The following is a 12324-nucleotide window of genomic DNA, read 5'->3' on the forward strand; positions in this document are numbered from 1 at the left end:
TTTATAGATAATAAATATATAAAAATAGTATAGTTGAAGTTTGAAATCGTTGAGTTTACACAATCTCAAACGTCACATATTTGTGGTCGTTGGGGAGGAAGTAATGGACAGTGCAATATTTCCAAAGAAATATGAATGGTCCTTCACCTGGTCAATTATTGCTATTTTAAATAGCAAATCATTGTGCCTTAATTAACAAGCGCTAGCAATTCTACTCCTTTTCGGACAAAACAAGAGCAAATTCAGCGATAGCGACAGTCCAATAAAGGAGATGGTCATACATGACACCAAAAGGCAAAACACCTACCACGTACCTTTTTTCTTTGCTTAATATATGCAGAATCTTGTATGTATGCAAATAATTAGTAGAAAAAGAATACAAGCATATCTTCCACACGTCAGTGACTTGAACATGAGTGGACATAGGTTCCATGTATCACACAACAAAACGGAGCTACGCTCGGTTCACACCTACAATATATTATTAAATGTTTTAAAAAAAACATCATCATCCTCAAATATACGTGAAATGTCAAATGTATTGATAAAAAAATTAATACTTTAAACACATATACTTTGTCTAGTTACCATTTAGATTTTTGGAATTTTGATCGTATCAAATTGTAATATTCCCTTAAAAAAAGAAAGAAAAGGGAATATGTATTAGTTAGGTTAAAAACAAGCAAAACAAAATTACTCTGATCTATGCATGGTAATGGTAAAGGCAGCAACTGTCTTTTCTCTTTGCATCTACTATATATCTACAAAAAGCTGTAACAACGGTAGGGGCACTAAGCAGCGGCGGATTCGGGAAAAAAAATTGGGAGGGGGGTGAACAAAAGTACGACAGCAACATATCTCTAACTGCTCGATCTTAAGTCATACCTCTGACTACTGCTCGATCTTAAGTCTCAGTCCCACCTACACGATAGAACTTTACATAAAAATTCACGGGAGCTCCACTGCTTACAAAAAGGTAGGTAGATCGATCGAGAAGAACCAGAAAATTTAATCCAGATCGTTGCATGCATGCATGTCATCCAGTACTGGTCCTACTCCTGTATGTTTGATCGTGGCATTATTACTGCGCTCATCGATAGCGTGTCATACATAACATGCATGATATTCCGCAGTGGATCCATCGATCGATCGATCGGATGTGTGTTGTTTGTCTTTGTTGGCCACGACAGCATGCATGCACACTGGAAATGGCAAAGGGGATCGGAATCGGAATCGTTGCTACAGTTAGCAGCACTTCTTCAAGCTCCAGGCAGCCACGTCAGGCGTTTGATTTCGAATGTCTGAGATTGGATGTGCTTCTTGTCTGATATCGACTTTCAAAGAAGGCTGCAAACCAAACACCCCTCAGCCCTTGTTTAGTTGCTACCCAATTTCCAAAAAGTTGCTATAGTACCTGTCACATCGAATGTTTACGGTCCATGCATGGAGCATTAAATGTAGATGAAAAGAAAAACTAATTGCACAGTTTGGTGGGAAATTGCGAGACAAACGTTTTAAGCATAATTAGTCAATGTTTGGACACTATTTGCCAAATAAAAACGAAAGTGCTACGGTAAACTCAAAATCCAAATTTCGCGAACTAAACGAGGGCTCACTGTCCTCGGCCGGCGACAGCCCCTCGCTAGCCGTGCCATCACCTGCCGACTACTTCCCCTGCTTCTTCCCCACTCTTCCCTGATGAACACATCACCTTCTACCTATAAGTCTATAACTACTAATCAAGTTAAGTTCACTTCCTACATGTTTTTAAGGAATAGAGTGTGATATAGTAAAATTCCTTGTAAACATATATGCTAACCATATATTTCATTGTAATTAAATACTCCTTCCATTTTGGTTTTCTAGTTATATATATATATATATATATATATATATATATATATATATATATATATATATATATATATATATATATATATATATATATATATATATATAGTATATTCAGTAGTCAGCTATAAAATAAGTTATTCTATAGCCACCTCTATTTATGATAATTTTATATACTAATTTACGATAATGTCAATACATATTTATGATAGTTGGGTTACTATAACACATGGGATATTTACCATAACGTTATAGTAAACCACTTAGTAAGGAGTTACTATAATCTTGTAAATTAACATAGTAATTATCGTAACTCAAAGTGGCTACAGAATAAGTTATTTTGTAGCCAGCTACAGGATAGTAGTTATATATATATATATATATATATATATATATATATATATATATATATATATATATATATATATATATATATATATATATATATATATATATATATATATATATATATATATATATATATAAGTCTTGCTATACAATTAAATGTGTGTGTATGTTATGTCAAAATTCATGTACAATATCTATAATTTAAAAGGATGTACTAATACGCGCGCATATGCAGGTGATGCAACGGCCATGTACACGTAGTAATTGACCGGCGACGACCACCGTACCAGAGCGCATATGCAGGTGATGCAACGGCCATGTACACGTAGTAATTGACGCGCGCATATGCAGGTCCGCTGGCATGCATGGCTTGCAACGGCAATTAAAGATATGAAGGCACGCCGAATCGGCGGCCTCTCAGGTGTCCACGTATGCTTTTTTTATTTGGTGCGTTAGATAGAGATTCCACGGCACAGATGAGGCGTGTCAGAACCGGCCTTTCTCCCTGCATGGACGCATTTAATGAAGCAGGCCTTCCCTGATGATTGTACGTGACATGTACGATAACGCGGAGCAGGGAAGATGAATTCTCGACATGGCCGATGCCTAATTAGGTACGACGGTCGACACGCATGCCAGTACGATTCACCGACCATGCACTTACACATGCATCCATCGTTTTGTTTCGTTCTTTCCACGTTCCAGTCCCGGGAATCCCGTCCCCAATCCTCGCCATCCGGTGCCTTTTGTATTCTTCACGCTACGGACTTCCCCGGCTGCAACGCCGACAGCGGCTCTGCCCCCACGCCACCGGCGTCACTGCCCCCTCCCCTCCTTCCGGTGCTGGCGCCGACGAGGGCCCCCTGCATCCGGCGGCGGCCACCCTCCCCGTCCCTCCCTCCGGTGATGAGGAGGATCCGTGCAAGGGCGCCGTGGATTGATCCTCTTCGAGCTCCGGCCTTCATCCTCCACCCCATCGATGGCGTCAGTAGCCCTCACGCTGCCGGTGGCGTCTCTGCGTCTGCGTGCCGTGGTTGGTGGCGGCACTGACGGGCGGATCCTCCGGCTTCCCCCGTAGGAGGCCGGACGCATCGGCGGCGGGTGGCCAGCGCTCCGAGGCTGCTCCTCCTCTTCTGCGATGGCGTGCCCAGGACCGCGCGCTCGGCGTTCCCTGGTGGCGTGGTCTCCTCCGGCGGCGGTGTCATCGAATCGCGTTCTCAACCAGGACGGCAGGTGGTTATCCGTCTGGGGCTGAAGCCCGACGGGCGAGGGCAGTCGTCCGGCGGCGGCCAGGTCGCCAGACTGGTGGAGGCTGGAGTGGCCGAGGGGCGGCGGCAGCCAGCAGCCAGGACATCGGGCGGCCAGCGGGCAGGGGCAGCGGACTGCAGCCAGCACAGCAAAGGTGAGGCTTCACTGATTCAGGAACGTGAATTTGTGTGACGTGATGTCTGATTCATAGCATTATTATTGCTATTTGCTATTGATTTTTAGTTGGTAGCGTCCATATATTTTTCCCATAGATTTCTTTTGGTTTGCAAAAATGTAGAACAAAACAGTTTATTTGTGAATTTAAAACAAAATGTAGTTATTTTGTAATTTCCCTAATTCGTTTGTTTCATGTCAATCTCAGAGTTGAACAATTTGTGTCAGTAATTATCAGCAAAATACCACTATGAACTATATTTTGGACATTTGCATTGAACCTGTTCTTTTAGTAGGAAATAGCCTAGCATGGGGAAGAGGCAGAGGAAGACTCCAGGGTGCGCGGCGTCACGGGGCCTTCCAAAGTCCAAGCGGATCGATGAGCTAGCGGCAATGTCTGATTCCGACGACGACGAAATTGATGCCTGTAAGATGGATGGAGGAGCTGTGAGGCCCCCTCCCTTCGTTTCTGAAGAGCATGCATTTGGTTGTTCCTGTTGGCTCATGTGTGCTTTGTCGTTGTTTTGTCTCTGATTTCCGTTTCGCAGTCCACAAGCAGCGGGACATGATCCCTTTCGACACTGATGATGGTTAGTGCTCTAGTTTTGGTGCTATTGGTAATTTCGATTTGCTTCGTCCATCTGCGTGCAGTTTACTAAGATGTTTCCATTCTCTTTCTTTTTTTTTTTTTGCTGTGTTTCAGTAAGGGAGTCGGAGGATGACGACGTGGAGCAGCCTGTGTTTGAGCTCGAGGTAATTTTTACCCACTGAATCAGTTCTCCGTGAGTTCACATTGTACGTAGAAAGCTACAAATTATATAGGTGGTAACTTTCAAGGGTTTTTGATGATTAAATGCAGGTATTGATGTTTGGCTCCCTGGCGACCGGCAGTGGCCCTGCATGGCTGCACCACAACAGCAATGGCGGCGTCGTCCTGGTTCTCCTCCGGTAGCAAGATCCGGCATCCGGGGTCTCTGGTGCCCAACGGAGGAGCAGATTCTGTCTTTTCTTTTTGCGAATAGCATCTCCCATCCTGGATCTGAAGAGCATCGGCTCTCTCTCTCTCTCTGTCTCTCTCTCAACTGCTACTGATGTGCTTGATTTCAGAATTTTTCTTTTCACGGTGAATCTGATTGTTTTTTGTGCAAATGTGATGAATCTGATTGTTTTTTGTGCAAATGGCAGGGGAGGAGGAGAGGAAGCGGGTGCTGGTGGTGGGCGGCAGCGGCTACCTGGGCCAGCACCTCCTCGCGGCGTCCTCCGCCGCCGACTACCTCGACGTCGCTTTCAACCGCCACAGCCCTGCCCCGCCGCAGCAGCTCCTCGACGCGCTCCCCTCCGTCCGCGCCGACCTCCGCTCCGGAGACGGCCTCGAGGCGATCTCCGCGTCCTTCGGCCAGGTACAATACGCGTCCGCATTTCCCACCGTGCGCAACTCTCTACTTCATACGAACTTCTGCTCTCGCTGATTCGGTGATTAACTGATTGGCGATTACTTGGCTAGACGTTACATGAATCACGAGATCACTACTACATTTCTCCGATAACAGAGCATACTAACCTGTACCTATTATGTTCAGCCACACGTAGTTGTCAATTGTGCTGCGATGTCAGTTCCTCGGGCATGTGAAATGGATCCACCTGCTGCTATGGCTACCAATGTGCCTTCTTCACTTGTGAATTGGTTGCTGAGTTTTGGGAATGACGACTCACTTTTGATTCATCTGTCAACTGATCAAGGTACAGCACTCACAATCCTTGGTGCCATACTCTGCTACTCAGACATTTTTATCTGTGGTGCATACTGCATGTATGTTCATCCTAGACTCAAGTGTACAATGAAATATGCCTCTCTTGTACTGACAGTTTATGAGGGGGTGAAATCCTTCTACAAAGAAGAGGATGAGACAGTGCCGGTGAACATGTATGGAAAATCTAAAGTTGCTGCAGAGAAACTCATTGTTGAGAAATGCTCAAACTATGCGATCTTGACAAGCAGCATTATCTATGGGCCACAAACAATCTCTCCTGTGGCAAAATCCATTCCCGTTCAGGTAAAATGCACTGCTCAGCACTCATAAATAGTGTTATGTTCTTCTCCCCAACTATAAGTAAGTAGAGTCGTGTTGCTAATGTTTCAGAATTGAAACTGACTCTACAGGACCAGAGAAGTGTCTAACTAAGAAAGGTACTTGCCATTTGGATGCAGTTGATGGATGGTGTTCTTTCACAAGGCCAGCAGGTTGAGTTCTTCAATGATGAATTCTGGTGCCCTGTCTATGTCAAAGATATGGTGGACGTAATTTTGTCATTGACAAAAACTTGGTTATCAGGTATGAGTTTGACTTGTGCATTTGTGGAACTCAATCAGTAGCAATAATTTTTCTTGTGTTCACTCTATAAACAATTTTAACATGTTCCAGTTCATATATTATAACGCTTCAATATTAGTGTTTTCCTATTAGCAATTGTTTTGCATTGTGCCATGGTGACTGACATCAAAGTGCATGCTGCAGATGGCAAAAAAGTCTAGGTCCTCCTGAATGTTGGTGGTCCAGATAGGGTATCAAGACGGTAGATGGCTGAGTTTGTTGCTGTTGTTCGTGGATATAACCCCAGTATAATCAAGTCTGTGTCTGCATCATCGGTATTATCTTTCCTCTGGAATGTAGCATTGAAGCATCCATATGATATCTGCCTATTTAGTGTTAACATGAGTACTATTAGAACACATTTATTCAACAAGCATGATGTTTTAGATACAAGTTGGTCTTAACTTTACAACTGAAATAGTATCCAACATTCAGCATTGAGGTCCCTTTAAACATTTTGCTTCCATATGCTTATTTTTCCATCATAATATCTTGCAATGCCCGCATCTACCTGTTGCCCAGGTTAATCGAGGGGTACCTCCAAAAAATTATCAACTTAAGCAATCTTGAACATTTTAGTGCCATATCTAAATTATCTCTGTCAGGCTGATCAAGGAGATCCGGTCTGATGTTTCTGAAGTAGTTGTAGCTGACGAGTTTGAGTACAAGGATCCTGTTGATGGCTCTGTGTCCAAGCACCAGGGCATCCGATACCTCTTCGGAGATGGTTCACGACTGGTATGTAGACCTGTGTTGTTTCAGATATCTTCTATTTTATGTCTTGAACCAAAACAAAGGGAGTGGTGTGAAAACCTTGTTCCAGTCAACAATACATTTCCTTTTTTGCAATATTATCAGTCGGTACATGATAAGTCTGAGTTGGATTCATCCTTGGTCAGATGGATATATTTGAGATCTCTGACTATATCATGCTGGTGAGCTAACATGGATTTTCGGCATTCTAGGTGTTCCGCCTCTCTGGAACCGGTTCTGTTGGTGCCACCACCCAAGACAGGAGGAGAGAGGAAGATGACTCTTGCCCAAACACCAAAAAATTGTGATTCAGAGGAGGCCAGCAGGAAAAAGCTACACACACTACTCTAGCTACTTTGGAACATCCAACCAGAGGAGCAGATCATGCAGCATCTTCATCTTTATATAAGGCTGCCCCCCTCCTCTCCTTTGCTTCTTCATCACAGGCACTGATGACATAAACCATCTCACTCATTCTCTGTAGAAGTGTAGCCAGGTAGCTGCAGCTAGCTAGCTAGATAGACATAAACACATCTCGATCACTCATTTCTCTGTACAAGTGTAGGAGAGGCCATGGATGCCACCAGCAAGAAAGCCTATGGGGTTGCCATCATCATACAGCTCATCTACACCGGCATGTATGTTGTCTCCAAGGCAGCATTCAACCATGGCATGAGCACCTACGTGTTCATCTTTTACCAACAGGCGGCGGCCGCTGCTCTATTGCTTCCCCTAGCCATTGTTCTTGAAAGGTAACTGAACTTATCTAAGGCTAAGTAGTTGCAGTCTGTATAATTAAAACTGGAAATTGCTTTTTCCTTCAATTTTTTTCTTCTAATAATATATATGATTGGTGAAACAATTGATTGATATATCTGTGATTGATTTGATGGTAGGAGGAATGCACCACCCATGTCGTTCAGGTTGTTTCTGAAGCTGTTCTTCTATGCATTGCTTGGGTATGTAACTAACACTTGATCCATCAGTGGTACTAGCAGCTAAGCTTCATGTACTGAATACAACTACTGATGATTAACACCATATATATGACATGTGGTGTCTTTGATGAACTTAATTTGTAGCAACACATTGAGCATGAATCTGTACAACATAAGCCTCAAGTACACCTCTGCAACCGTAGCATCGGCAACGAGCAACTCTGTCCCTGTGGTCACCTTCTTCCTGGCAGTCCTGTTAAGGTAATAAGCCCCTGGCCAGCGCTAATTACCAAATTCAGTTAATTAGTCTCCAACTAAGCATGCGCCTTCCTTAGATTAATCTATAATTAACTGTACTTACCATTGCTGATTTGCCTGGTGGCAATAATATAAAGCAGAACATGAAGTCATCATTATCAAACCTGAACATTATAATAGTTTTATTTATATACACGTGTGTGCATGCAGGCTGGAAGTGGTTCGGCTGAGAAGCCCGTCAGGCATGGCGAAGGCGGCGGGCGTGGCGCTGTGCCTGGCTGGGGTCCTGACCATCGCCATGTACACGGGTCCCTCGATGAGCCCGGTGAACCACCACCGCGCCTTCGCCGCGCACCATCCTCATCCTCAAGTTCATGCTGATGGTGGCGGCAAGGGGACATGGATGAAGGGCACGTTCCTGATGCTGCTGTCCAACACGACGTGGTCCCTCTGGATCGTCATGCAGGCGTCGCTGCTCAAGGAGTACCCCAACAAGCTGCTGTCCACGCTGGTGCAGTGCGGCCTCAGCACCGCTCAATCCTTCCTCCTCGCCATCGCCGTCGAGCGGGACCCGGCCGCCTGGAAGCTGCAGCTCGACGTCGGCCTCCTCGCCGTCGCCTACTCCGTGAGTAGTAGTATTATGAGCAACGACGACGACGAAGAGATTATCAAGCAGATAGACAACTAACGTCGACGACAATGCGTGCATGCAGGGTCTTGTGGTGACGGGCGTGTCGTTCTACCTGTAGGTGTGGTGCATCGAGAAGCGCGTGCCCATGTTCCTGGCCATGTCCAACCCACTGGGCCTCCTGCTCACCATCTTTTGCTCCTCCTTCTTCCTCAGCGAGATAGTGCAAAGAATCAAAGACTAAAGATTGCTCGGCAAGTTTGCCCATGAGCCCATGAACCAAACAAGTCCATTTAGGGGCTCCAAAACTCTTATCCAATTATTTTACTTGTAGAAAACGAAGAGAGAACATCCAACCGTGCAACCCAAATGTTAAATGACTACTAGAATTGCTCAAAAAGAGTTGACCACTGCTCCCTCCAATCCAAATTATAGTTTATTTTGCTTTTTTCCTAAGTCAAACTTCTCTACCGTGAACAAATTTATTTTGCTTTTTTCTAAGTCAAACTTCTCTACCGCTACAAATAGTTATGCATGCATAGGTTCATGCAGCGGGCGAGGTGATTGATGGCAGCGAGTGACCTGGTCTAGTCTACCACACCACAGCGCACCATGCATGCACCTGCAACTGGTCGGTGCAGAGGCGGACCAGACCATGCACCTCGGGGCGACGCGCGTGGGACTCCGGAGCACACGTCGTGCACAGGCGCGGGCGGTTGTCCATGCTGGATCGGTTCTGGATCGTACCCGTAGAAAATTGAGTGCTCACCGCTCGAGAAACACTCGAGTACGATATAGTTTTACCGAAAAAGGTAAAAAAAAGATGTGGGTATCAGGGTGTGGTATAGATAGACAACAGAGCAAAGCAAAGGGAGCCATGCCTGAACAGAGGTCACTGGCATCCTCATGGTTCAGATAATTCTAAAAAGATGTTGCGATCTCACTTCATACAAAGGTTGGCGCATATTGTGGACAAAGAAGGGAAGGAAAGAAGAACGCCTAAGAAAAGTTAGCCTTGGGTAGTAGGGAGTGCTTAGAAAAGCCTGAGTGGATGTCAAGTCCCAAGCACTGTACCTAGCTCGACCACACTACGCACGTCGGGTCACTGTCACCGCGTGCCCCGCGGACGCCGTCGGTGTCGGGCCCTTAGCACCTTGTCCTCGCATGGCCACGACATCATGCCGCACTCGCCGTCCTCGTGCGTTGTGCGCCTCTACTTTTCTTGTCCTTCGGTCTGCTTTTGATACTCGCCCTTGTCCCCGTACTGGACCCCCCTCCCTTCTTTCTTCTTTTGGGGACAAGGCCGCCTGCACGCCTTCCTCATCGAGCGAACCCTCTCTCCTCTCCTCTATCCCCCCCTCCGCTCGCTTGCGCAGGCAGCATGCCATGGCCAGCTATATCCCCACAGCGTGAACCAACAGTGTATCCCATCCATGCCATCTCCACTTTTGGTGCGCTGCGCCCTATCTATGTTCGCCACTATAAGATGCCCTTGGTCCTTCCTCTTCTCCTTCATCCTCGTCCCTCTCGAATCCGAAGCAGAGCTAAGAGATCCAGTCGTCATTGTGGAACTAGGTTCGTCTGACAGAGGTGATGGTGTAATCTGAGAAGAAAGGATCTGGTTTTCAAAGAAGTTCAAGTCTACCGTTGGTTAGTTTGGTCTTAGGGTTAACGATGTTTTACTTCTCAGTCTCCTGTTTCTGGATCTGTTGGTCATACGCCATGTTTAGGATAATCATTATCTTGTTGTTTCTCCATTGCCCTCGTCTATCCTGACTTCTGGACTAAGCCTTGGTTGTACTAGGTTGCTCTTAACCATGTAACTTTAAATCCCGGTGTAATTAAGTGTTCGACGCCGTGTAGTCTTTCGTGTGATTCCAGATTTACGAAACGTGTTGTAGTTTCGCCTAAGGGGAGTGATCCTAATTCACTCTTTTGTAAACCCTCACGTTAAGAGACATACTTGTGTTGTAGTTTTTACCCTTTCCACCTATAATGCAATCCTAGCCAATGTTGTGCTTTGAATCTAAGTGTCTTAGTTGATTGAGCCTAACTCCATCAAATACTTCTTTCCACTAACATGTCATTGATTTGCTGGCCTACAATAAGCACCATGTAATGACAACCAACCTCTATGTTCGTTTACAACATTGTAATGAAAAAAGTCATGTTACATTTCCTTCCCATATTTACCCGTTTAATGTACCAAATAGACCAACCTTTCGTACCAACGCGATGAGGAACATATTAAACATATGGGCCACCTATACCAAGCACATCACCCGCAGCGAAGCGCGGGCAGCAGTGGCTAGTATATATGTACGTATGTCATACTCCCTTAGGTGAGAGGCTAGTATGTACACCCGATTACTACGTATGACGTACGTATGGGACTTGACGATCGATACGGTTTGAAAATGAGTATCCATGACGTGTCCTTCTCGGCTCTTATAGCCAACGCCTCACGTATGTGGTCAACGGATCGGATCTTCAATCAACAAAAAGAAGATATTCGTGGCACACTCCATTCTAAAAATCATAGAGGTTACTTCAATTTGTCTTTAAGTCAATTTTTCTTTAATTTTAACTAAATGTATACATGAACACATCCATTTCTTCAATATCAGACTATTTTTATTGAATCATTTATGTAATTTGTCTCCATAATGCATTTATTTGAATTTGCAGGCACTAATATATTTTTTCTAAAATTTTGATAAAGTTAGAGAAGTTTGACTTAGAACAAAATTGATAAAGCTAGAGAAGTTTGACAAAAACAAACACCCTCTAATTGTTGAAACCGAGTAAATTTAATCCTTTGGCTGATTTATTTTCTAAAAATAATAAAAAATTGACTTGATCTCTTAAAGATCATAAAATGAGATTATTTTAACGGAAGGGCTAGCGCCAGGACATTCAAACGGACGGCGCGTCCGGACGCAGCTCCCATGCGTTATCCCGCACCGCATCCCACCATCCGAGTCCGCATCCCATCCAGCGCCCGCGTCCGGACGTCGCACCGTGCCCCCCCCCACGCCCATCCCGCACCCACGCACAATTCCCAGGCCCCACGTGGTCCCATCACCTGCCCTGCCTATGGATGCGCGCCGCGGAGGCATCTATTGGCCATAAGTGCCCGCATGGTGACTCACGACGGCGCCCCCAGCACTAGCAGACAGCTGTCCGCCAACCACCGGCGTCATTAAAACATGTCCTCTCCCAAATCTACTTTTGAAACATTAAGATGAAACACTTGCAACATACGTCTGAAACAGATGAAACACTAGAAATATACGCTTGAAACATGCGTGTATGACCATAGCAACATATGCAACATCGAGATCTACTTTTGCAACATCCAATTGAAACACTTGCAACATGAGTATGAAACATCTGAAACACTTAAAACACACTTGAAACATGCGTATAGAGCCATAGCAAACATATGCAACATCCAGATAAAACACTTGAAATATACATTTGAAACACTTGAAATATAGGCTTGCAACATGCATATATTGTCATTGTAACATATGCAACATCGTAGATCTACTTTTGCAACATCTAGATGAAACATTTGAAACACAAAGTCTGAAACACATGAAACACTTGAAATACAGAACATCGTCGGCGTCCATGACCTATCTGGTGTGGAACTCCGATAGCCAGCAAGTTCGGGTCATGGGGACGTCGAGAGCAATAGCAGGTGCCCTCCTCCTGGTGGCGCGGTCCACGCCGTAGCTGTGAAAGCCGA

General features: G+C 44.9%; 2 protein-coding genes across 2 annotated transcripts; both read left to right on the forward strand.

Annotated features, from left to right (window-relative positions):
* Positions 1-2904: 2904 nt before the first annotated feature.
* LOC136486089 (uncharacterized) lies at positions 2905-6154 on the forward strand. Its single transcript, XM_066482862.1, has 9 exons — positions 2905-3601; positions 3918-4048; positions 4170-4211; positions 4325-4374; positions 4481-5021; positions 5202-5361; positions 5488-5675; positions 5783-5954; positions 6138-6154. The coding sequence occupies exons 5-8, from the start codon at positions 4800-4802 to the stop codon at positions 5798-5800; spliced, it is 588 nt and encodes a 195-aa protein (XP_066338959.1). The 5' UTR covers positions 2905-3601; positions 3918-4048; positions 4170-4211; positions 4325-4374; positions 4481-4799; the 3' UTR covers positions 5801-5954; positions 6138-6154.
* Positions 6155-8986, forward strand: LOC136486088 (WAT1-related protein At5g64700-like). The gene is made up of 7 exons (XM_066482861.1): positions 6155-6731; positions 6959-7242; positions 7312-7498; positions 7643-7705; positions 7829-7945; positions 8153-8567; positions 8656-8986. Exons 3-7 carry the CDS (start codon positions 7320-7322, stop codon positions 8689-8691), a joined length of 810 nt encoding a protein of 269 aa, XP_066338958.1. The 5' UTR covers positions 6155-6731; positions 6959-7242; positions 7312-7319; the 3' UTR covers positions 8692-8986.
* Positions 8987-12324: the final 3338 nt, after the last annotated feature.

This window comes from Miscanthus floridulus, chromosome 10 (assembly GCF_019320115.1).
Source record: "Miscanthus floridulus cultivar M001 chromosome 10, ASM1932011v1, whole genome shotgun sequence".
In the NCBI taxonomy this organism is placed as follows: domain Eukaryota; kingdom Viridiplantae; phylum Streptophyta; class Magnoliopsida; order Poales; family Poaceae; genus Miscanthus; species Miscanthus floridulus.